A 26,601-nucleotide genomic window follows, 5' to 3' on the forward strand; every position below is an offset into this window, starting at 1 on the left:
GAAAGAGACTGGGGAGAATGGGAGGATAGGGAGGGATAAGGGCAGGGAAGAAAAAAGGGGGTATTATGATTAGCATGTATAATGTGGGGGGGGCACAGGGAGGGCTGTGCAACACAGAGAAGACAAGTAGTGATTTTACAGCATCTTACTACGCTGATGGACAGTGACTAATGGGGCATGTAGGGATGTAGGGGGGACTGGGTGAAGGGGGGAATCTAGTAAACATAATGTTCCTCGTGTAATTGTAGATTAATGATACCAAAAAAAAAAAATGGGCAGAGGATATGAACAGACACTTCTCCAGAGAAGAAATTCAGATGGCCAATAGGCACATGAAAAGATGTTCCATATCACTAATTATCAGGCAAATGCATATTAAAACCACAATGAGTTATCACCTCACACCAGTTAGGATGGCCAACATTCAAAAGATAGGAAAAAACAAATGCTGGCAAGGATGCAGAAAACGGGGAATGCTCCTACGCTGCTGGTGGGAATGTAAATTAGTTCAACCATTGCGGGAAGCAAAATGGAGGTTCCTCAAAGAACTGAAAATAAAAGTACCATTTTGACCCAGGAATTCCACTCCAAGGAATTTACCCAAAGAAAATAAAATCCCAGATTTAAAAAGAAATATACACCCCTACATGTATCACAGCACTATTTACAAATAGCCAAGATATGGAAGCAACCCAAGTGTCCATCAGTAGATGAATGGGTAAAGAAGATGTGGTACATATACACAATGGAGTATTATTCAGCCATAAGGAGAAAATAAATCCTACTATTTGCAACAACATGGATGGAGCTAGAGGGTATTATGCTCAGCGAAATAAGCCAGGTGGAGAAAGACAAGTACCAAATGACTTTACTCATATGTGGAGTATAACAACGAAGCAAAACTGAAGGAATAAAACAGCAGCTGACTGAGACTCCAAGAAGGGACTAGTGGTTACCAAAGGAAAGGGGTGGGTGGGGAGGGAGGGAGAAGGGGATTAAGGGGCAGTACGATTAGCACACATAATGTAAGTGGCTCACGGGAAAGCAGCAGTATAGCACAGAGAAGACAAGTAGTGACTCTACAGCATCTTACTATGTTGATGGACAGTGACTGCAGTGGGGGGTGTGTGGGGGAATTGATACTATTGGTGAATGTTATAACCACAATGTTGGTCATGGGAAACCTTCAGAAGATTGTACAGCAATGATACCTTAATAAAAAAATAAAAATAAAAATAAAGTGAGTCTCTTCTAGACAACAAAAAACAAACACACGCACAGAAAAACAAAGCAAAACAGAAGGAACAAAATAGCCGTAGACTCACAGACACCCAGAAGGGACTAGTGGTTACCAAGGCAAAGGGGTGGGGTTGGCTTGGCTCGGGGCGTGGGGGAAGGTGGTGGGGCAGAAGGGATAAAGGGGCACAATAATTCGCAATCACAATATAAGGTAGTCACTGGGACAGTAGTACAGCATGGAGAATAGTTAAAGATTCTGTAACATCTTACTACATTGATTAATACAGTGACCACACTAGAGGGGGTGAAGATTGAATAATATGGGTAACTGTTGAGCCACTGTGTTGTACATTTGAAACCAACCTAAGATTTATATCAAAAATACTTTAATTTTAAAAAATCATGTTGTGTATGTGTTTAAAATGCAACTAAAACTTAGTACATAGGGGAAACTGAGCTCTTTCCTACATTAATATGTGAACATTATGTAGAAATAAATGAGGGAGAATACTGGTATCTATGTGTCGACCCGGAGGGCTTCCCATCATTTTCTTGAATAGAAATTTGTAAGAACCAAGTCACTTGATGACTCTGTGTTAAACAAGACCATCCCAGGAGAATGAAAGCAAAAAGAAAACCCCACTGCACCTTGTATTTGGTTTGGCCAACAGCCATTCCTTCTCCTTCCTCTGGAGACCCCTCTGAGAAGAGCAGAGGTGAAGAAGAAGAAAGGAATTATGAGATGGCAGCCCTTTCTTGTGGCGTAAACTGCCCAGATCGGAGGCAGTACTGGACCCACATCAACCACCCATGGAGACAAGGACAGAGGTCAAAAGAGTCAAGGCTGTCCTGAGCATTCCTAGTGTCATAAGGGGAGAAGTCTCTGCTGCTCAAAGCCTCAGTCTGACCCGATCTCACACAGTAACCACTGGTACACACACGTTATTACCCCGGCACAATTACAACTACCCTGCAACCGCACACGCAAAGTTGCATGATCACACTCACACACCCTCACAGTCACAGCCAACGTACTTAATGCTGCTAACGTTCATACCATCACCGTCACACACGACCCGCAGAAAATAGACCCGCATGATCACAGATTCTGACATAATGTCACACAAAATTATACGGACCCAAACTCACAGCCCCACCACGGGGACAGTCTCACCTGCACACACACGGCCATGCGGTGTCACAGCAACACGGAGATATCCATAGTCACCTGCACACAGAGCTCGGAGCTCGGCACATAGTCATGGTCACAATGACACCCGCACACAGCGCTGCAGTCACATTATGCCACATTCGCATGCATGGAATCCTACACGCAAGAGCCCCTCCCACAGCCCGACCAACTCCAGACCCGGTCGGACAGTACCTGTAGAACTCCAGGGACGAGCCGGAACAATCAGGTCGGGACCCCAGGACCTAGACCGCTCACCTTGCACTTCCAATTCTCCGGAGTACGAGCGCGCCGCAGGCAAGTGAAAAGGCAGACCAGGTCCCCCGGGGGCTCCTGGGAAATGTAGTTTGGAGCCGAATCCGCGTGGGTAAGACGGCGCCCCGACCTCCGGTTTTCCTGCTAGTACACAAGGTGGGCCAAGCCGACATCCTCGCTCCCCTCTCAGAATCGCTGCCAGGAATCTTCGAGATCAACGTGCAGTCTCGGGTTGAGGGCTCCCACACAAGTGCAGGCCCCACACCCTGGAGACAAGCTTCCTCCGTGGGCCTTGCCAATTCCAGGGAGCCATGTTCCCTGAGAAATAGAAAAAGGTCGCTGGATTCGCAAGTTCTTCTGGGAAATGTAGTCTAGACCGGAAAGCGTGAGGTACTCGCCCAGGTAGATTGTCTTAGAAAACCTGCGCTGAACTTGCCCGCAGACCTTTCAGGGAGACCACAGGTTTATCTTGAAGGATAACCTTTAGAGAAGGAGCTTCCATGAAGAGAGGAGAAGTCAAACATAATGACATCAGGCGGAACCTATGTGCCAAGATCAGGATATACATGTTTAAAGGGAATATTGATCCCCAAAACCAACATGTCCAAGCATGATTTTGGTAGGAATTGACAAGCTGACCCTAAAATTCAGATGGCCTGGAAGGGACCCAGAAAAGTCAAATTAATCGTGAAAATGAAAAACAAAGTTAAAGGACTCACGTTTTCCGATTTCAAAACTTACACAGTTACAGTAATCAGTGTTATTGGCATAAAGATAGATTTCTAGCACTGAGCATGCAGAAAAAAGCCCTTATATTTACAGTCTATTGATTTTCAACAAAGGTGCCAAAGTAACTTAAAGGCAGAAAGAATAGTCTTTTCAACAAATGGTATGGGGACAACTGGACAGGCACGTGCAAAAGAAGTTACTGGAAATCTAGTTATTCTAACAACGTTTGTTGACAATACTATTACTTTCCTCAAATCTGTGGTAGGCATGATAACAGGCACCCCAAAATGTCCACATTCTAACTCCCAGAGCCTGTGAATATGTTATGTTACATGGCAAAGGGCATTAAGTTAGCAGGTGGAATTAAAGTTGCTACAAGACTGGCCTAAAATCCTGAATTATATGGTTGGGCCCAATGTAATGGCAGGGTCCTTAAATGGGGAAGAGGAAGGCATAAGAGTCAATGTCAGAGTGGTATAATGTGAGATTCAACCAATCACTACTGGGTTTGAAGATGAAAGGGGTCCACCAGCTGAGGAATGCAGGAAGTTCGTCCAAGCTAGAAAGGGAAGGAAACAGATCCTCTCCAGCCTCTAGAAAGGAATGCAACCATGTCAACTTGATTCTACAACAGTGAAATTCATTTCAGACTTTTGACCTAAAGAACTGTAAGATAATAACTATATTGTTTGAGCCACTAGGTGTACAGTAATTTGTTATATCAACAATAGGAAATTAATAAAGCACCTTATTAATCAATTAACCATGTATCTCTGAGTCTAATTCTGGAATCATGTATACGTCTATCCTTAGCAAAAACTACCCTAGTATGATTAATTTTTATTGAGAAATAATTCACATAGAATGAAATTCACCATTTTAAACTGTACAATTTGATGGATTTTACTACATTCATGTGGTTTGTGCAACCATTACTGCTATCTTATTCCTGAATATTTTTATCATCCTCAAAAGAAACCCTGTACTTGCAGCGTTCACTCTCCATTGCCACCTTCCCCCATTAACTGGCTTCCAAAAATACATTTTGTTTGTATGGATTTGTCTAGTCTAGACATTTCACATAAACAGAATTATATGAGGTCACTTGTGTCTGCCTTATTTACTTAGCATACTGTTGCCAAGGTTCATCCAAGTTGTATCAGTACTTCATTCCTTTTTATTACTGAATAATATTCCATTGTACAGATATACTACCTTTTGTTTAGCCATTCATCAATTGATGAAAACAAACAAGAGGTAATTCTGGAATTAAAAAGTGAAATAACTGAAATTACAAACTTACTAGAGAGATACAACAGCATTTTTGAGTTTGCAACAGAAGTGTGAAGTTAAAAATAAATTACTGAGAATGAGTAACTGTTCTCCAAACTGGAGAACAGAGTGAAAGCAAGACTGAGGAAAAACAGAAACTTGTGGGACACCATCAGACAAACGAACCTACGTGTAATGGGCACTTGGGAAGGCGAAGACCAAGAGAAAAGAGCAGAAAAAAGGTCTGAAGAAATAATGGACAAAATGCCATTTTTTGGATGGGAACATTGATCTACAGATACAAGAAGCTTGACATACCCCAAGATAAACATAAAGAGCCCCAGCTAGACATATCACAGCCAGCTGATTATCAGAAAAAAAGTCAAAGAAACTATCTTGAAAGCAGCACAAGAAAAATGACTCAACATGTATGGGAAGGGGGGTGGAGGTGGGGCCAACACACAATATCACTGGGGCTAACTTCTTGTCAGAGACAATGGAGACAAGAAGGCACTGGAACTGTTAATTCAAAGAGCTGAAATAAAGGGGGGAAAACTATCAGTGATGAATCCTGTTCTCTCGAAAAAGGTATCCTTCAAAAATGAAACTGATGTAAAGATAGTCACAGATGAACAAGTACTCAAAATAACTGTTGCTAGCAAACATGACCTATAAGGAATACTAAATAAGACCTTCAGGTTGAAAAGAAATGACACAAGACACTAAATCAAATACATAGGAAGAAATGGGGACCACTGAACATGCTAAATATATGGGTAAAAATAAAAGATTTGCATACATTAATTTTTCTCACTTTTTCCCTTAATTTCTATAAAATACATGAGATTAGAACTCAAAATGGATCAAAGACCTGAGTGTAAGGCACAAAACCATAAAACTCTTAGAAGAAAACACAGACAAAAATCTCCTGAACATAAACATGAGCAACTTTTTCCTGAATGCATCTCCTCAGACAAGGGAAACAAAAGCAAAAATGAACAAATAGAGGACTACATCAAGTTAAAAAGCTACTGTACCGCAAAGGACAGCATCAGCAGAAGAAAAAGGCATTCTACAGTATGGGAGAATATATTTGTAAGTGAAATATCAGACAAGAGGTTAACATCCAAAATATATAAAGAACTCACACACCTCAACACCCAAAAAGCAAAAATCCATTTGAAAAGTGGGTGGAGGATATGAACAGACAGTTCTCCAAAGAAGAAATTCAGATGGCCAACAGACAAATGAAAAGATGCTCCACATAGCTAGTCATCAGAGAAATGCAAATTAAAACAACAATGAGATATCACCTCACACCAGTTACGATGGCCAACATCCAAAAGACAAGCAACAACAAATGCTGGCAAGGATGTGGAGAAAGGGGAACCCTCTTACACTGTTGGTAGGAATGTAAATTAGTTCAACCATTGTGGAAAGCAGTATGGAGGTTCCTCAAAAAACTAAAAATAAAATTCCATTTGACCCAGGAATTCCACTCCTAGGAATTTAACCCAAGAATTCAGGATCCCAGATTCACAAATATGTTTAAACACAGATATGTTTATCGCAGCACGATTTACAATAGCCAAATTTAAATATTCCATTGTCAATAATAGATGGAACAACTAGAGAGAAAATCAGAGCTATAGAAGACACAACCAAACAACTTGATCAAAGTGATGACATGTGTGGAACACTGTGCAAAGACTGCAGAATACATATTCTTTTCAAGTATATACAGAATATTCTCCAGAATAGACCATATGCTAGGCAAAAAAATGAGTGTCAATAAAACCTAAAAAAAAAGTCATATGAATTATGTTTTCCTACCACAAAGGAATGAAATAAGAACTTTCCACAAATATGTGGAAATTAAACTAGCACCTCTAAGTAACTTGTGGGATAGAAAAGGAATCTGAAGAGAAATTGAAACATATTTGAACTGAATGAAAACAAAACTCAATTTAACAAAATTTATGGGATGTACCTAAAGAGGTGATTACACAGAAAGTTGTACCTTTAAATGCTTTTGTTAAAAAGAAATTGGTTTCAAATCAACTAAGTTTCTATCCTAAGTAAAATAAATAAATAAATAAATAAAACACAAAATAAGCCTAAATAAGGAAATAATACATGTTTACAAGAAATTATCAAATAGAAAACCATAAATGAATAGAGAAATTAATGAACCTAAAAGGTGTTTTTAAATAAGATCAACAAAACTGTGAAATCTTTAGTTACAATGAACAAGAGGACAGAAATTACCAAATCAAAAGTAAGGGAACATCATTACTGACATCACAGAAATTAAAAGGATTAGAAGAGAATATTATAAACTTTATGCCAACATTAGACAAAAAGCAAAAGAGAAGAATTCTAGAATGACACAAATTATAAAAACTCAAGAAAAACTAGTTTCTGAATAGATATAAGTAACAAGATTGATTCAGTAGTTAAAAGTCACACAAAGACAAGTTCCTGTATGATTGCCTTCACTGGTGGATTCTAACAAATATTTAAAGAAATAATACAAATCCTCCACAAACTCTTTAAGTAAATGAGGAAGAAACAATTCCCAACTCATTATCTGCAGTCATTATTATCCTGATACCAAAGCTAGATGAAGATATCACAAGGAATGTAAAATACAGATCAATAACCTTCATGAACAGAAGTAAAGAACATCCTTAATAAAATATTCTCAAACCAAATCCAGCAACAAGTCAAAAGGATTATACACTAAAGTGGTATTTATTCCAGAAATCAAGGTTCAATATCTGAAAATCAGTTAATGAAATATACCATATTAACAAAATAAATGGAAAAAAGACCATGACCACCTCAATAGAAACAGAAAGTATCTAACAAAATCCCTTACTTATTCATAAGGCTCAACAAACTAGGAAATGAATGGAACTCCCTCAACCCAATAAGAGGCATATAAAACCTATAGCCAAAATTACATTTAATGATACAAGACTGAATGTCTTCCCCTACGTTCAGAACAAGACAAGGATGTCTACGGCCAACGGTTCCATTCTACAAAGTACTGGAGGTGCCAGACAAGAGGAGGAGAGAGAAGGGAGCAGCACAACAGAAGTTAAAGCATCTAAATCAGAAAGGAAGAAGTAAACCTTTTATTTTCAGATATTATCCAGTGTGTACAAAATTCCAAGGAATCATCAAAAAGGCAACAATAAGTCACAAAGATAAACAATGAAAAGATAAACAAAAACAAACAGATGAAAGAGTTTAAACTCCTCCATATGAAACTACAAAGAATCTGCATAGGACAAATTATTGAATTTATATAACATTCATCAAAGCTGATGGACATAGATAGGACCATCATGATGAAATGAATTTTATTTCTACATGTCAAAAAAATAATTATAAAAAAATTTAGTTTTTAAAAATACAACTCTCAAAATGTGTAAATTTAATGAACGATGTGCGTTTACAAAAAATTATAAAACTTAGCAAAAGGTGATAAAGATGTATTGATAAATAAGTGAAGGCAGAGACCATATGAACTGAATATTGTAAAAAGATGTCAATTCTCTCCAATTAATATGTGTATTAATGAATATATAAATTCAATGTAATTCCAACAAAATCCTGACAGAATATTTTATGAAATCTGACAGGCTGACAGGAAACAATCTAAGTGTCCACTGATGGATGAATGGATAAAGAAAATGTGGTATGTATATATATACATATATACAGACAATGGGATAGTACGCAGTTTTAAAAAAATGGAAATTCTGCCATTTGTAACAATATGGATGTACCCTAAATGAAATGTCAGACAAATACTGTGCGATATCACTTACATGTGGAATCTAAAACAAAACAAAACAGAACCAAACAAAAAGAGAGAATTCATAGACATACAGAACAGATTGGTGAATACCAGAGAAGGGGGGGGTGAGGGTGAGGGGGTAGGCACAATGGGAGAAGGCCAAAAGTTACAAACTTCCAGTTAACAGAGGCATTAAGTTCTGGGATGTAATATATAGCATGGTGAATACAGCTAACAATGTTGTATCGTATATTTAAATGTTGAGAGAGTAGATACTAAAAGTTCTCATCACAAGAAAAAAAATCCTAACTATATATAGTGATGAATGTTAACTTATTGTAGTAATCATTTCACAATGTATAATACATATATCAAATCATTATGCTGAAAAAAAATCATTATGCTGTACACCTAAAACTAATACAATGTTATATGTCAATTTATCTCTATTTTAAAACTATAATTTTAGAATTATCTAGCAGCACTTAAAAACACACAATTACAGGTGCAGAATCCGGACGGTGGGCGCGGGCTGGGCTGAGGGCGCCCCGGAGCAGTGCCAGGAGGCGGCGAGGGGCGGGCGAGCCGGGCGCGGGGAGCCGTCGGCGGCCGCTCGCTGCAGGGACGCCCCGGTGGCAGTGCTCACGCCGCCGGGCGCAGGCCTACAGGGAACCTCGGCGGAGGCTGTGCGGAGGGCGAGGCGGACCGCCGCCTCCTGGGGAAGGAAGCGCGGGCGTGTAAGCGAGGCCGGGCGGGAGGCCTTCCCTCGCGCGCCCGCGCCCGCCTCGCTCGTCCCGGTGGCCCCAGCCGTCCGCTCCCGCTGCCTCCCCGGCCCACCTGCTGGCCCGGCCCTGGCCACAGCCCCGCAGAGGTTCCCCGAGCTTCTTCCGGACGCGCGCCCGGGCGGCGGGGGCTCGGCGGCCAACGCAGCCTCCGGGTAGCGAGGGCGGGAGGGGGTGCGCGCGCGCGTGTGAGCAGAGGACCGGCGGGGCTGCAGCGGAGGCGCTGTGGGAGAATGACTCTGGGGTCCATCGCGGCGCGCTGCCTGAGCGGGGACAAGGAAGCCCAGCGGATCAACGACGACGAGACAGCCGCAGCTCCGCAGGGACAAGCGGGACGCCCGCCGGGAGCTCAAGCGGCTGCTGCTCGCCTCTTTGATTTGACCAGATGAAGACAGACCGGAATTACTGACTGACTTGTAGATGGTCACACACCCATTTGAAACCAAGCCTGCAATCCTTTCACCTTGATAGCGGTGGTGCTCCCGCTTCCCTGACTTGTTCTTCCTGTCACCTCCCTTTCTCTGAATTCTAGCTCTAGCTGCCTTAGGTTGTCCTGGAAAATGCCATGCCCACTGGATAATGATCACACCAACCTGGATGGGTTTTAGACCTGGTGATTTTTCTCAACTGAAGTCTCCTAATAACTCATATGTCTATTTACAATCGTGCTGATATTCAAAAAGAGCTTGGAAGTCATCACTTCCCTTCTTCCAAGGAAAAGCAGAACAAACTGACCCAAACAAGAAATGAGGTTGTGACTGAAATTGCAAATCAAATCACTACTCTGAAATCCGAAGAGAAAGGCACATCCAGTCACAGCTGACATTTGCTCCTCTGGAACAGAATCCTCCGGAGCCATCAACTTGAAATGCACCAGATTCTCACAAGGATCCGAGAATGATCCAAAAGGGAATAAGACAAATCACTGTGAAATACATCCAGAGAGTTCTCCACGAGAAAGCCTACCCTCCTGGGAAAAAACTGGTACTCAGAGTGGTCATTCCAGGTGGGAGAAGAGATTTCTTCCTATTCCAGTGGCCTCTAGACTTCTTTTCTCACCTGACTTTGGTTTAAAAAGAAAAGCTAAACCACTGGAGAAGCATTTTCGAACGTCATGGACCAAAGAAAGAGACTCAGTAAAAAAGGAAGATTCATTCATAAGGTTATAGGACGTATCCCCTCCCTCACAGCTTACCGTGACACCAGCAGGGCTCCAGGATCAGTGGGTTACAGCTGACGAGTGTTAGGACCCAGACTCTGAGGAGGAAGGCTTAGGGGAGCCCCGTGTTAAGAAGACAAAAAACAGGGACATAAGAGGAATGTAAAAACTCTAATATCTACAAAGTCCAATAAATATTAAACACAGCCTAACCCCTGGTCAGATTAAAAGCCCTAGTCCATTCACTCAGTTCCTATTACCTGACACAAAATGTCTTTCAACAAAATATTTCAAGGCATACCAAGAGGCAAAGAAAAAACATGTTCTGAAGAGGCAAAGCAACCATCAGAACCAACTCAGACATGACACAGCTTTTAGAACTATCACAGAGAATTTATAATAACTAGGACTAATATGTTAAGGGTTTTACCAGAGAAAGCAGTTGTTCAGAATCCTGGCCACAGGAACCTTCACTTTCCCCACAGCAGTAGATAATAACCAAAAGAAAAATCTGAAGAAAGTGTGGACATTAGTTCATACTATATCAATATTTGTTCATTAATTATAATGAATACACTATACTAATATGTTAATAAACGAAACGGTGTAGGGTCTATGACAACTTTTAGTACTATCTTCACAATTTTTCTTTAAATCTAAAACTTTTAAAATAAAAAATTTATTTAAAAACTAAAAAAACCTTACAATTACATAGTTGCAATATATACAATTGTACAATTATAAATTATATTAAAGGCTATTAAGGGACAAAAGCAAAAGTGATGGAAGAATAATTTAAATAGGAAGTGGTAGTTAGGGAAGGCTTCTCTGAGGAGGCTGAAATATGAAGTAAAAGTGAGCGCTACACCAAAAAGACAGCAGGTGAAAAATATTCTGGCTGGGAGATCATCATGTAGGTAACATCACCCTTCAGCAATCCACGTACACCTACAATCTTTTCAGATGCAGTAACAGAACCACCCCTCCTTTTAAATGCAAGTTCCTCCACTGGGGCAAAGGAAGTATAACCCATCTTCCTTTCAGGACCGTGGTTCCTTTCCACGTCATATCTCATAACTTCAGGCTCTCTCTCTTTACTGGGTCATTTCCAACATTCCGAAAGCATCATTTAGTGTATTATATATTTAGAAAACCTTCATATCCTCCTTCAGGTATTGGCGCATGTCTTTGCTCCTTGTTATAGCCAAATATTTCAAGTGGAAAATAAAATTTTTTCTTTTCTTTACCTTTTTCTCTACCCCAATTCTCTCTTCTAATCAGAGAACAGCCATTCCACTGGACTTCTAACTTTTAACTGCCCTTGCTAAGATGATCAGTGACTTCCACGCGAGGCCAATTCCAGGGAATATTCTTATTCTACATTCTTTCTTTAGAGTTCCAGATTCAACTACATACGATATACCCACTTGGATCCCACAGTCATGTTAAATTAGAAATGTCCCTAACTGAACTGTATTCACGCCTCCTCTAAATGTACCTCTCCCACTCTTTCAAATCTCTGTAACTGGTACATAATTCAAACCCAAACTGAAATCTGGAGGTTATTCGTATCATTTCCATTTCCCATACCTTCTAGTTCCTGCCATGAATCCCTCAACAAACATAACTGTCCACTTCTCTCCACTGCTTTCCACAATACTGCATATCTCTAATAGGTTTTCTGTCCATTCTTGTACTCTTCCAATCTATTATTCAAATAGTGATCAGAGTAGTTTTTTAAATATGTAAACTGGACCTGTCATTTTCTGCTTAACTTTCAACGGCTTTCTTTTACTCTACAAGAAAAAGCACTGAGCAAATAAGTGAGTGTAAAGATTCAGTCTTTATGGCTTATACAATTTATAAAGTAGAGAGAACAGAGGAAAATAACGTAGGACAGGTTATGTGAGATTGATGAAATGGAATAGAGCACCCACATACATTCACCTATACATGTACAAGTGATCACTGATAAGGGTACCTAGCATACATGGTGGGGAAAGAAAAGTCTCTTCAACAAATGGTGTTGGACAACTGGGTAACCACATATGGAAGAATGAAATAAATCCAATTTTACGCAATATATAAAAATCAACTCAAAATAGATTATAGACCTAAATATAAGACCTGCAACTGTAAAACTCCTAGAAGAAATCAGAGAGGAAAAGTTTCATGACATTGGTCTTTGGAAAGATTTCATAGATATGATACTCAAAGTACATGCAACAAAAATAAAAACAAGTGGGGCTACATCAAACTCAAAAGCTTCTACATAGCAAAGGAAACAACCAACAAAGCGAAAGGGCAATCTACAGAATGAGAAAATATTTGCATACCATATATTCAGTAAGGGGTTAATCTCCAAAATATGTAAGGAATTCCTACAACTCAACAGTTAAATAATAACCCAATTAACAAATAGAAAAATGACTTGAACACATTTCCCCAAAGAAAACCTATAAATGTCCAACAGGTAGATGAAAACTGCTCAACATCACTTATCTTCAGGAAAATGTGTATCAAAACTGCAATGAGACACCATCTCACACCTGTCAGGATAGTTATTATCAAAAAACCAAAAGGGTTGGTAAGACTGCAAATGGTGTTGCTGCTATGGAAAACAGCATGGACATGTCTCAAAAAATTTAAAATAAAACTATCATATGATCCAGCAATCCCAGTTATGGATATTTATTCAAAAGAATTGCAAACAGGATCTCAAAGAGCTATTAGGACTCTTATGTTCATCACAGCACTATTCACAATACCGAAGATGTAGAAACCAACTAAATATCTATTCAGAAATTAGAGAACAAAAAAACAAAGAAGCTGAGGCAGAGAAAAAAATCTCTAGGAATGAAAAAATAATAAGAGAACTGTGCAACCAATCCAAAAGGAACAATATTCATACTACACAGGTACCAGTAGAAGAAGAGAGACAAAAAGGGATAGAAACTCTCCTTGAGGAAATAATTGATGAAACTTCCCCAACCTGAGGAAGGAAATAAGTCACTCAGGTCATGGAAGTGCAGAGACCTCCCACACAAGGGACCATAGGAAGACACCACCAAGACATAATAATTAAAATGGTGAAGATCAAGGACAAGGACAGAGTATGGAAAGCAACCAGAGAGAGAAAAAAGATCACTTCTAAAGGAAAGCCCATCAGACTGTTAGCAGACTTCTCAGAAGAAACTTTAAAGGCAAAAAGGGAGTGGCATGATATACTGAATGCAATGAAACACAAGGGTCTCCAGCCAAGAATACTCTACCTGGAAAGATTACCATTTAAATTTGCAGCAAGGATTAAACAATCTCCACATAAGCAAAAATTGAGCGAATTCACCATTCACAAACCATCTCTACAGTGTCTTAAAGGGACCACTCTAAATGGAAGTGCTCCTAAGGCTAAATAGCTGTCACCAGAGAAAATGAAAACACAGTAAAGGAAGTAGACAAAGCAAATACAAAATTAAATTAACTAAACACAAAGTCAGTCAAGGGATATACTAAGAGTACAGAACACCTAATATATAAAGAATGGAGGAGAAAGATGAAGAAGAAGGGAGAGAGAAAAAGAACCTTTAGATTGTGTTTGAAATAGCATAATAAGCGAGTTAATTTAGCCTGTTAGACAGTAAGGAAGCAGCCCTTGAACATTTGGTAACCACAAATCTGAAGCCTACAATGGGAATAAGTATGTATCTATGGAAAATCACCCTAAATGTAAATGGTCTGAATTCACCAATCCAAAGACACAGAGTTACAGAATGGACAAAAAAAACAAGACCCATCTGTATGCTGCCTACAAGAGACTCACTTCAAACCGAAAGTCATACACAGACTAGTACAAGTGAAAAGATGGAAAAAGTTCAGGCAAATAATAGGAAGAAAAAGGCAGGAGCAGCAGTACTTATATCAGACAAAATGATTTCTAAATAAAGTAACAAGAGACAAAGAAGAATGTAACATAATGATTCCAACAGAGGATATAACTATTATAAATATCTCTGCACCCAATACAGGAGCACCTAAATGTATAAAACAGGTACTAACAGCCTTAAAGGTGAAAGTAGAATGCAATGCATTCATTTTAGGAGACTTCAACATACCACTCACACCAAAAGACATATCAACCAGGCAGAAAATAAGGAGACAAAGGCACTGAACAATTCACTAGAAAAGATGGACCTTAACAGACATCTATAGAACACCCCACCCAAAAGAATAAGGACACATATTCTTCTCAAGTGTACATGGAACGGTTTCCAGTATAGATCACATACTAAGCCACAAAAGAAGCCTTGGTAAATTCAAAAAGGTTGAAATTGTGCCAACCAGCTTCACAGACCACAAAGGTATGAAACTAGAAATAAACTATGAATAGAAAATAAAAATACCCACAGATAAATGGAGGCTTAATAACATGCTCCTAAATAATCAATGGATCAATGACCAACAAAAAACAGAGATCAAGCAATATATGGAAAAAAGTGATAACAATAACTCAACACCATAAAATCTGTGGGACACAGTGAAGGCCGACGCATGAACAGTCTAAACTCACAATTAATGAAATTAGGAAAAGAAAAACAAATACAGCCCAAAGTCAGAAGAAAGAGGGTAATAATAAAGATTAAAGCAGAAATAAATAAAATCGAGAAGAATAAAACAATGGAAAGAATCAATGAAGCAGGCGCTGGTTGTTGGAGAAAATAAATCAAATAGATAAGCCCCAAGCAAGACTTATCAAGAAAAAAAGGGAGTCTACATATATAAACAGAATCAGAAATAAGAAAGGAAAATTCACTATGGACACTACAGAAATACAAAGAATTATTAGAGAATACTATGAAAAATTATATGCTAACAAACTGGATAACCTAGAAGAAATGGACAACTTTCTAGAAAAATACAACCTTCCAAGGCTGACCCAAGGAGAAACAGAAAATCTGAACAGACCAATTACCACTAAAGAAATTGAACTGGTAATAAAAAATGACCTAAGAACAAAATCCCTTTCATCAAACATTTAGTGAAGACTTAATACCCATCCTCCTTAAAGTTTTCCAAAAAGTAGAAGAGGAGGAAATACTTACAAACTCATTCTATGAGGCCAGCATCACTCTAATACCAAAACCAGGCAAGGAAACCACAAAAAAAGAAAATTACAAACCAATATCCCTGATGAACACACGTGAAAAACACTACACAAAATATTAGCAAATTGAATTAAAAAATACATCAAAAAGATCATCCATCATGATCAGGTAGGATTTATTCCACGGATGCAAGGATGGTACAATATTCGAAAATACATCAGCATCATCTACCACATCAATAAAAAGAAGAACAAAACCACATGATCATCTCCACAGATGTTGAAAAAGCATTTGATAAAATTCAACATCCATTCATGATAAAAACACTCAACAAAATGGGTATAGAGGGCAAGAACCTCAACATAATAAAGGCGAAATATGACAAAACCATAGCCAACATCATACTTAACAGCGAGAAGCTGAAAGCTTTTCCTTTAAGATCAGTAACACAAGGATGTCCACTCTCCCCACTTTTATTCAACATAGTTCTGGAGCTCCTAGCCACGGCAATCAGACAACACAAAGATATAAAAGGCATCCAGATTGGTAAGGAAGAAGTTAAACTGTCACTGTTTGCAGATGACATGATACTGTACACAGAAAACCCTAAGGAACCCACACCAAAACTACTAGAACTAATACCGGAATTCAGCAAAGTTGCAGGATACAAAATTAATATGCAGAAATCTGTGGCATTTCTATACACTAATGATCAACTAGCAGAAAGAGAAATCAGGAAAACAATTCCATTAACAATTGCATCAAGAAGAATAAAATACCTAGGAATAAACCTAACCAAGGAAGTAAAAAACCTATACTCTCAAAACTACAAGACACTCATGAGGGAAATTAAAGAAGATACCAGTAAATGGAAATGCATCCCATGCTCATGGAGAAGGAGAATTAATATTTTCAAAATGGCCATCCTACCTAAAGCAATCTACAGATGCAATGCAATTCCTATCAAAATACTAATAGCATTCTTCAATGAACTAGAGCAAATAGTTCTAAAATTCAGATGCAACCACAAAAGACCCCAAGAGCCAAAACAATCCAGAGAAGGAAAAATAAAGCAGGAGGATTACACTCCCCAAATTCAAACTCTATAACAAAGCCACAGTAATGAAGACAATTTGCTACTGGCAGAAGAACAGACCCACAGACCAATGGAACAGACTAGAGAGCCCAGATATAAAACCAAGTATATATGGTCAATTAATATACAATAAAGGAGCCATGGATATAGAATCAGGAAACGACAGCCTCTTCAACAACTAGTGTTGGCAAAACTGGACAGGTACAGGTAAGATAATAAAACTGGATTACTGTCTAACTCCATACACAAAAGTAAACTCAAAATGGATCAAAGACCTGAATGTAAGTCATGAAAACATAAAACTCTTACAAGAAAACATAGGCAAAACTCTCTTGAATATAAACATGAGCAACTTTTTCATGAACATATCTCCCCAGGCAAGAGAAACAAAAGCAAAAATGAACAAGTGGGACTATATCTAACTAAAAGCTTCTGAACAGACACTCCTCCAAAGAAGAAATTCAGATGGCCAACAGACAAATGAAAAGATGCTCCACTTTGCTAATCATCAGACAAATGCAAATTAAAACCACAATGAGATATCACCTCACACCAATTAGGATGGCCAAGATTGAAAAAATAAACAACAACAAATTCTGGCAAGGATGTGGAGAAAGCTGAACCCTCTTACACTGCTGGTGGGAATGTAAATTAGTTCAACCATTGTGGAAAGCAGTATGGAGGTTCCTCAAAAAACTAATAATAGAAATTCCATTTGACCCGGAATTCCACTCCTAGGAATTTACCCTAAGAATACAGGATCCCAGATTCAAAAAGACATATGCATCCCTATGTTGATCGCAGCACTATTTACAATAACCAAGAAATGGAAGCAACCCAAGTGTTCATCAGTAGATGAATGGATAAAGAAGATGTGGTACATATACAAAATTCAGCCATAAGAAGAAAACAAATGCTACCATTTACAACAACATGGATGGAGATAGAGAGTATTATGCTCAGTGAAATAAGCCAGGTGGAGAAAGACAAGTACCAAATGATTTCACTCATCTGTGGAGTGTAAGAACAAAGCAAAAACTGAAGGAACAAAACAGCAACAGACTCACAGAACCTAAGAGTGGACCAAGAGTTACCAAAGGGAAAGGGACTGGGGAGGGTGGATGGGAAGGGAGGGATAAGGGGATTAAGGTGCTTTATGATTAGCACACATAAGGTAGGGGGGGCACATGGAAAGAACTATAGCACAGAGAAGACAAGTACTGACTCTATAGCATTTTACTATGCTGATGGACAGTGACCGTTATGGGGTAAGTGGTATGGCCTTCATAATGGGGGGAATCTAGTAACCACAATGTTGCTCATGTGATTGTATATCAATGATACCTTAATAAAATAAATAAACAAACAACATCATTCCCTCTGTGGAATATAGAGTCTTTCACTTTTTAATGACAGTCCTAATAAACAACTCTTAAATTTTTTTATCAAAAAATAATAATAATAAAAATAAAAGACAACAGCAGTCCCTTTCTTCCGCCTCCTGTTCTTTAGGGCACTGGTTCTCAACCAGGGCAGTTTTGCCCCTCAGAATCCATGAGGTCATGTCTGGAGACATTTTTGGTTGTCACAGTGGGGGAAGAGGTGTTACTGGCATCTAGTGGGTACAGACCAGGGACACTGCTAAACACCCTGCACACAAAGGACAGTCCCCACAGCAAAGAATTATTCCACCTAAATCTCAATAATACTGACAAACCCTTTGAGTAGTATGTGATCAAAAAGTCTAATGTGATATAATTGCTAAGCATATACCATCTCTGGGAGGACATATAAGAAACTAAGAGTGATTGTCTCTGGGCAGTGGAAGTGAGGGTTTGGGGGAAAAGAGGAGCAGCAGAGAAACTTTGATTTTAGATATATATATATACATACCCTTTTGTGCTTTCTGAATTTTGCACATGTACATGTCACCTTTTCAAAGAATTAAAAAATAACGAAAAAGTGGTCAGTGTGGCTCTAGACTATTATCTCAAAAGACTACGTTCAGCTCACAGAGAATTACCAAAAGTAAAACAAAAAGAATGTGGCCTATAATGTGAATCCTGAAAGAAGAGCTGGAAAATCAAGGTTTTATTACTCCAAACTGTGGAACAAAGCATGTCACCAAACCCAGAGAACGGTTCCTTACTTAAAGAATGAGAGGATAATGCGCCCAACTCAGAGCACACTGAACTGTGAAGACCTAATGAAGTAAAGGAGGTGAAATACTCTATGAACTATTAAAAACTAGGCAAAACACTATTATTTTTTTTAAGAAGGACCTAGTATTATGAAAGAATAAGACTACAAATGTAAATGGGACACTTTAACATTATTCCCTTCCTAAATTACACATCATTTCATTATCACTGTGGCTTTAGGAGTTGTTGCCTAGCAACTGCACTGAAATCTTCTATTTATGCTGCCTACCTAAGATCTAAGTAACTCAGGGGAAGGTCTTATGATAAGCCACACGATCTGTAGGTGCTCAATACTTATTTGATGATTTGCATGATTACGATAAAGGTTAAGAAGAAAAAACTTTTCCCTGAATCACTGAATTTGCTATAAAATAAGCAGAGGTAAGGAATCTTGGCTCTGCTAATCTTAATAATAATCCTATGGCAGGCTGCCTTAAGAGAGAAAAACATTAATCAAAACAAAACCAGTATAATTTAACCACCAACTCTCTTGCCTAACAGCTGGGCTACGTGGGCACAGGTCGAAGAGCTAGGCCTCTTACTCATGAAATTATTGAGTCATAATAATAATACTTTTGGTACTTATGTGTTTGAATGTCAAGGACAGCCACTATGTAGGAGCTGCCAGTAAAAATGATTAATGCTAATGATGGTGTCAAGTTCCCCAATTTTAGCAATTCTGAGCAGAATAAAGGAGCATAAGAGCAGAATGAGTGAGGCATCAGTCACCAGAAAAGAAAAAGGAAACTGGAGGTGTCTTACGTGATGTGCTTGTTATAAAGGATGAAGACATGTTCAGTGTTGCCTTCCTCAGAGTAAATGGAGGCCATTCTGATCACCTCGACTTCAGAGCAGAAGTACCGATGTGGTGGAATCTCTTCATTTATTCACACTGGGCTGCCCATCTGGGAGAGGGCCCTCACCCGGTCTTCGGTAGGAAGGCTCAGGAAGGCTCAGCTCACATCTCCATGGTCAAACATCAGGACCAAATTCTGAGCAGTAAAGAAAAAAACAGGCGGCATCAACCATGGCCCCATTGGCCAGCACAGCCTAGCACACAGCGTGTTCATCCCACAAACCTCTACATGACAAAGACATTAAGAGAAAAATACCCTATATTATGGCTCGTATCACATAAGGTCTGTTTTCCATAAAAAGGCTGAGACCCTCAAGGAAGAACCCTTATCACATGGTGAAAGGATAGGCAGACTCAAAAACTCACAATCCCTGCACCAGAAGTAAGGGGGTACAGGAATAAAATTTACATCTACTTTGCATGCTTATCATTCCCTACCATTAGGTGGCCCTGCCATCAGCACCATAAAAGGAAGGACAGTATCTTAACATTTTGCATGATTTCTTTTCTCGGATACCCACTTCAATCTACTCCATGGCAGAGTATACTCAATGGACTTTCATCGTAATTGCTAACTGATGACTGGTATTTGATCACTGGTATTTAACGTGAGGGCAAGTGACATTTTTCTATGGTGTACTTTTTTCATATTTGAGCACAAGTTAAAGGAACTGGCTGGGAATGAATGCTCATAATTCTAACTCTGCTCACTAAAGCACTATTCCAGTCAATCTATAACATTATATTCATATCAGGGCAAGGAATTTAGATCTTGAAAACAATTTATTCAAATCTATCTTCACTGAGCACTCTGAATAACAAAAGGGCACAAAAGTAACTTGCAATGCCAAAGGCAAACCAACAAAAAACCTGGGGGTTTCCCTCCCTGGGTCTCAAGCTGCAGTAATTCTACAATCTTTCTACATATTCTTGCTGTTAGAATCAGTTTCCAACTTCTAATCAGATATAACTCTACACCATTTCCAAAAAGAACCTGGATATCTGATACACATTGAAATACAGCACACCCTAGCATTTCGCATGCTCAAAAATGCACAAGCTATTGAATTCACCTTGGAATTCAAGGCCATAGTTCAACAGGCCTTATTTTATCTTTTCAGTTTTAAGCCTTCCTTCTTCCCAAAAGAGATCTACTTCAGTCAGGATTCTGATCTGCCCAGAAATCCTCACCAATCACTAGTCTATCCAGTTTCTCTGTGTTCCACTCTCACCGTCCCTCAGAGATAGTCTTCCCTCGGCCAGTTCTATCCCTAGATCACGCTTCTTGCACCAAACTCGCTCTCTAAAACACCAATAGTACAAAAAGCTGTAGAGACGACAGGGACAGGACACAGTCATCCCATCTCCCACCAAGCCTTTTTAGGGGCTCAGAAAGCCGCTAGCAAATCTAAAACGTCCCCAAATTGCCTAATTTAGTTAACAGCCCAGAGCCCATCAAAGCAAACTAAAGCAGAGGGTGGTCACTACCTCTCGGGAGAGGATATCTTGGGAGAATGGAATCCCCTAACGAGGCCAGGGCGGTGCCTGGTACAACAGGGCTGGGCAACAACCCTAAGAGGAGATGCAGCATCCGCAGATACGGGAGGAAGGTAGGTGGCCACCGGAGGGGGCGTATACTGTCGAGAGGGGCCGCCTGACAACTGCTTGAGCCTCCCTTTTCGAAAGCAGTCAGGGAGTTGGCTTTCCAGGGCAAAAATTTTCAAGGTTTTCGGGACTTTCGAGTGGGCAGGCGGGGACGCGCTGGACCCAGCTGGGGAAGGGAGCCGCGAGAAGCCTCGCGCGCGGCGGCCCGGGCAGGGGGCGCGCGACAGGAGAAGGCTGCAGGCCCACACTCACGGCGGCCGCTCGCCTCCACACTCGGTCCACGCTCGGCGCCGGCCCCCGCCAAATCCCGGGACACTTCCCCACCAGTCCCGGCGGACGACACTCTGAGCTTCCGGAAACGTCACATCCGGCGCCCGCCCCGCCCCGCCCCTGCCTGCAGACTTTCGCCTGCACTCGGGAGAATTTAGGACCCAGAGGGTAGAACGGCCGCCTGAGGAAAGTCCCACCTCTGAGGAGCGAGCGCGCTGGCGGCCGTTTGGGTCCAGTTAGATCGAGGCGGTAGCGGGGGAACCGAGCAGTTAAACGGACTGATACTCGAGCCGTTAAACTTTTGCGTTTTAAAATAATTTTGATTGGGGTAGGGGTTCCTGCTAGATAGCCTCTCTGCCACACTCACACAAATCCAGGGTTCAAGGAGGGGTTGCTGACCCGAGTCCTGCCTCAACTACCCAGGGTTTCTAAATCGGGCGAAGGAAAACTAATGAAAATTTCCGCTTGTTTGTGTTACTCTCTACACAAACTTGGTGGCCTGAGGCATTCAGCAAACCCTTTTATTGCCTAGAAGAGAATTTTAGTATCTGAAACCTAATAAAACAGTGAAAATGAGTGTTTTTTCATTAAGGTGCACTGAGAGGAAACGGGGACGCAAAGATCTGTTTGACAGAATCCCTGCCTCTGAGACGGTTATTTACAGCAAATTCAAATAGTGGCACTTTCTCCGTGTGGACGTGTGTAAGCACGAATGTGTGCGCAGCTTTTTTCCAAAATCGTCTTTCAAGACCGCTAATCAGAATGAGTATCAGGACATTATCAGAATGAAAATCAGGAGACTTTGTATATAACCACGCTGCACATTTATGGTTTGGTTTAAAAGTTAAACTCTCTGGGGATACTTTTCAACCCAAGTTTTGAAAGCCTCTCTGTGTATTTCTTAATGTGGTGACATGACACTGTTCAGCTTAAACCCCCTGCACGGGTGTTAACCTCCTCTCTCGGGCCAGTGTTCAGATCACTACTTTCTCCCACTCCCTGCTGTGTATATTTTTCTTGGATCTCCCTGAACTGATTCTGTGTCATTAGCTTTTCAGGCAGCAGTGAAAAAATCCAGCAGGTAGAAACTTTTATTGTGGAAAAACAGGCAAAAGCAGAGCTGGTAGGGTGGGGAACAGGGGCATCTGCTTCCATTGCATACTGTCTCCAAAAACTAGCTCTTTTTAAAATCATGTTAAACTTAACAAATTAACAGTGTGCAAACATGCTAGATGTTAAGACTGTGATAAGAAGGCTTTACAATGCTATGAGTGGAAAACATATAGGCCCAGGTGCTGGCAGTTCTCAAGATAATGATTAAGAAGGTACAGGAAGCAGGAGCCGGTCCTTTTAGGGAGGAAGTTTGTAAATACTGAACAGAGTTTTTGGTCTCTTGGAAAAGTGATCAGCAGTCTTGGCTTTATAGGGACCAGAAACAAGCCAGAACACCCTGGCCTAGATGACCATCTGACATTCTTCACTTCCTGATTAATTGGAAAGTTGAAAACGGGACAATTTTGTACATGCAACCAGGAAATTAAGGCTAAACATGGAATATATTCTGTCAGCAAATAGGCTTCAGCAGCTCACCTGATAGGCAATGGCCAGGCTAGGAATGGAGGTTCTCCTTCCTTTTGGTGCCCAGACCTAGCTATGAACACTTTCCCTGAACATAACAATCTCCATATGACCTCTCGCATACTTCAGTGTTACTCCCGCGCTCCTGAGTGCTTAATCCTACCTGATCATTCCTGGAGAACAGCAAGGGACTCCTAGGAAACAAAATTATCACCTTGATATATCATATCTGGGTATAGCAAATAAGCCCAGATGAGATTTCTGGGAAGGCAAAAAACAGGAATGACTCAAGGTGGATGTTTCTTGCCCACTATTACCCCTGTGATGAGTGCCACACCTGGACAGGCAATCAAAGTACAGGAACGACATCCATTCTTAATGCATTCTTACAACAGCTCATATTTTTTTTAAACAAAAATAGGTTCTATTGCTCTAACAGAATTGACTGGAGGGTGTAAAATGGGAATGTTTACAAGCCTCAATTGCTTCCCATGCCACTTGGAATTAAAAATTCAAAAGTCCTCACCCTGGCTTCCAGTGTGACTCAGTCCCTGTTGTCTCTGTGACCTTAAACCCCCTCTCCTCCTGCTTGCTCCTCTCTAGCCACACTGTCTGAACATCTGCTGCTCCACTCAAGACCTTTCCAGAGTTTTTTCCTCTCCCTGGGATGCCCTGGCTGGCTCCATCTCATCATTCATGTCTTGCTTGCATGTCTCTTCTCAAAGATAACTTCTCTGACCACCCACTCTAAGTAGCCACCCAGTCAGCCTCTGTCACCTGGTCCTGTTTTAGCTCTTTTCATTGTTCTTACCACAGTCAGCTGTGGTCTGGATTGTTCCCTGTATCTCATTCCCCCAAGAATGTAATCTCCAGGAAGACAGGAACTACTTCTGACTTGCCTGCAGCTCTAGCTGCCGTGCCTGGAACTCCTGGGCCCCAGATGACACTTGAAAAAGTTTGTCAGATGTTCAAATGATGTTAAAATAAGTGTTGTCTCACTGTCACCAAAATGAATTACAAGGATGGGTAGTCAGTTATGGTGATAATTGAGATGAACAACGAAAGACCCTGGCCTTATGCTCTTGGGACCAAGTCTTCTCTATAAGGCAGTTGGAGCTTCATTAACAGAGCAAATATTTATGAGTACCTATCATGTTTGTGGATCTGTGTCAGGCACTAGGTGTGTAATAGTGAGCAAGAAAAACTCTGTTCTTGTTGTTTCAAAGCCCTCCTGGATGAGGGCTTATAGCCACCCGAAGGAAGAAAATGTTGACCTTTTAGGCCATTGTAGAGACATTGGCTTTGACTCAGAAAAATGAGGAACCATGGAAGGGTTTGAGCAGAACAGAATCTGCCTCATGTTTTGAAAGGATCCCTATGGTCGCTATGTGACAAGTTTTACAGAGGCAAGGGTGGGAAAAGGGAAGCCAGTTAAGACTGTAGTTAACAGGGTACACATTGGGGAGGCCCCCAGGACACCCCAGCAAATTCACCAGGGTGAATACCACAGGATACTTCAAAATCTTGAGGGGTTCACACAATACTTGCCATCTGTCAGATACCATGTGAGCTTCTAGCTGGTTCAGTAGTTTAAAGACTGAACATAAAATCATGCTAATCTCCTTTCAGTGCCGTCATATTTTTGTGAAGCGGGTTTTTGGCAGTAGCTGTAACAGAAAGCAAGCGCTGTTTGAAAATCAATGTGGAGCAGGAAATGAAGCTGACAGGTCAATTTAATTCTAAAGTATGGAAAGTTGTACAGTGCCCAATAGTCACACACTTTCCATTAGCAAGGTAATTTGGGTTAAGAGTGAAATAAAAATATTTTTTCTTTTATATTATTATTTCTCAAATGTCTACTTAGTTGTTGTTATAATGTGCTGTGTTATTGGAGCATGTTTCCTGTGGCTGCTCTAATAAATCTCCACACCTCGGTGACTTAAAAAAGCAGAAATTACTCTGTACTGTTCTGGAGGCTGGAAGTCTGAAATCAGTATCAGTGGGACAAAATTAAGGGGTCCTCAGGGTCAGGGCTGCACTCCCTCCGCAGGCTCTTGGGGGAGAGTTCATTCTTTGCCTCTTCCGGGTTCTGGTGGCTGCTGGCATTGCTTGCCCGGTGACTGCAACACTCCAGTCTTTGCCTACACAACCACATTGCCTTCTCCTCTTCTGTCTGTATCAGATTTACTTCCACCTCCATTTCATAAGGACACATGTTTGCATTTAGGGGTCGTCCTAATAATCCAGGATAGCTTCCCCATCTCAAGATCCTTAATTTAATCCAGATGCAAAAACCCCTTTTCTAAATAAGGTAGTGATATTACAGGTTTCAGAGATTAGGACCTGATCTCTTTGGGCGGCCATTACCCAGGCTACTAAAACCATAAATACTTGTTAGCTTGTTGGCAGCTAACTACTTAATAAATGGAATTATGAAGTATTTCTTTTAGCCTAGAGGTGAGACACCAAAGGTTCTGTGAATCTAGAAAGTTGGGGAACATCTGAGGTAGGAGGCTCTCCCAGTAGTTCAGGTAGAAAATGATGGGGGATGGGGGCGTGAACTAGAGTGGAAGGGGAGCAATGTGATTGGATGTGGGAAAGTTCTGGGAATAATTGGAAGGTCAGGCAGATGGAATTTGCTGATGTTTTGGATGTGTGGTTGGGAGGGAGAGAGAAGAGTCAAATGACTTTAAATGTTTGTGGCCTGAACAATTTAAGAAATAGATTACCATGAAGTGACATGAAGAAAACTGAATACGGACCAGATTTTTGCTGGGGAGGAGGACCGATTGGAGATTCCATATTGTACATGTTTAGGAAAGTAGAGACAAGGAGAAAGAGAAAAGGGAGGGCAAAGACAGTTTTTTCCAGACTCCCCACTTGCCCACAGGTTTATTCCACCCCTTGTGGTGGCCAAATGTCCCTCCACTCTTGAGCTAGTTATGTTGTTTTGTTTTGACTTCTTCAAAACATGGACTGAGTAAATGCAGACATGAGGTGCCATGTAAGACAGAGGAGACTCAGAAAGCCTCATCTGACCCAGAGTCCTAACAGGAGAGGGCACGAGGAGCTCTGCTTTGGGGGACTGAAAATCACAGGGCCTCCAGTGTGAAATAAGTATGTCAAATGATGGAGTAGAATTCTGGAAAGATGGAATCAGGGGCATAGGTTTTGAATCTCCCCAAACCATCCCATGGAAATAGATCCACCAAAACCCAACACCCATGGGCAGCACTTACCGTGAAACCAGGAATCCCAAACATGAGGGTGGGGCTGACCACCACCACCAGCCACAGACCTACCTGGAGCCTCGGTGTCTGCTCCAGAAGAAGTGGCAGACGGGAGGATGGGCACGAGGGCAGGAGGCCTACAAAGAGCCAGCAGGTGGTCACTGGGAAGCTCTGTGGGCCAATGTGAGAAGAGCAGCAGAGACTAGGGGAGGTTTCCCCAACCACAGAGT

The 26,601-nt window shown here is 40.7% G+C and overlaps 1 protein-coding gene across 14 annotated transcripts in view; it reads right to left on the reverse strand.

Annotated features, from left to right (window-relative positions):
• The window catches only part of LOC118918132 (collagen alpha-1(VII) chain-like), a 63,836-nt gene extending 42,171 nt beyond the window's left edge, over positions 1-21,665 (reverse strand). For 3 of the 14 annotated variants that reach the window (XR_008994175.1, XR_008994177.1, XR_008994176.1), the window contains exons 1-3: positions 21,546-21,665; positions 19,595-19,824; positions 2,624-3,001 (exon numbers count right to left, since the gene is read on the reverse strand). Coding sequence is in view for 3 of the 14 variants with exons in the window: in XM_036896651.2 (XP_036752546.2) it covers positions 9,155-9,537; positions 10,470-10,544; positions 19,595-19,625 (489 nt within the window). In the remaining 11 variants the exon portion in view is untranslated. The other 11 variants (XR_008994178.1, XR_008994174.1, XM_057493419.1 and 8 more) reach the window with 7 other exon arrangements.
• Between the last annotated feature and the right edge of the window lie 4,936 nt (positions 21,666-26,601).

Source organism: Manis pentadactyla, chromosome 15 (assembly GCF_030020395.1).
Source record: "Manis pentadactyla isolate mManPen7 chromosome 15, mManPen7.hap1, whole genome shotgun sequence".
In the NCBI taxonomy this organism is placed as follows: domain Eukaryota; kingdom Metazoa; phylum Chordata; class Mammalia; order Pholidota; family Manidae; genus Manis; species Manis pentadactyla.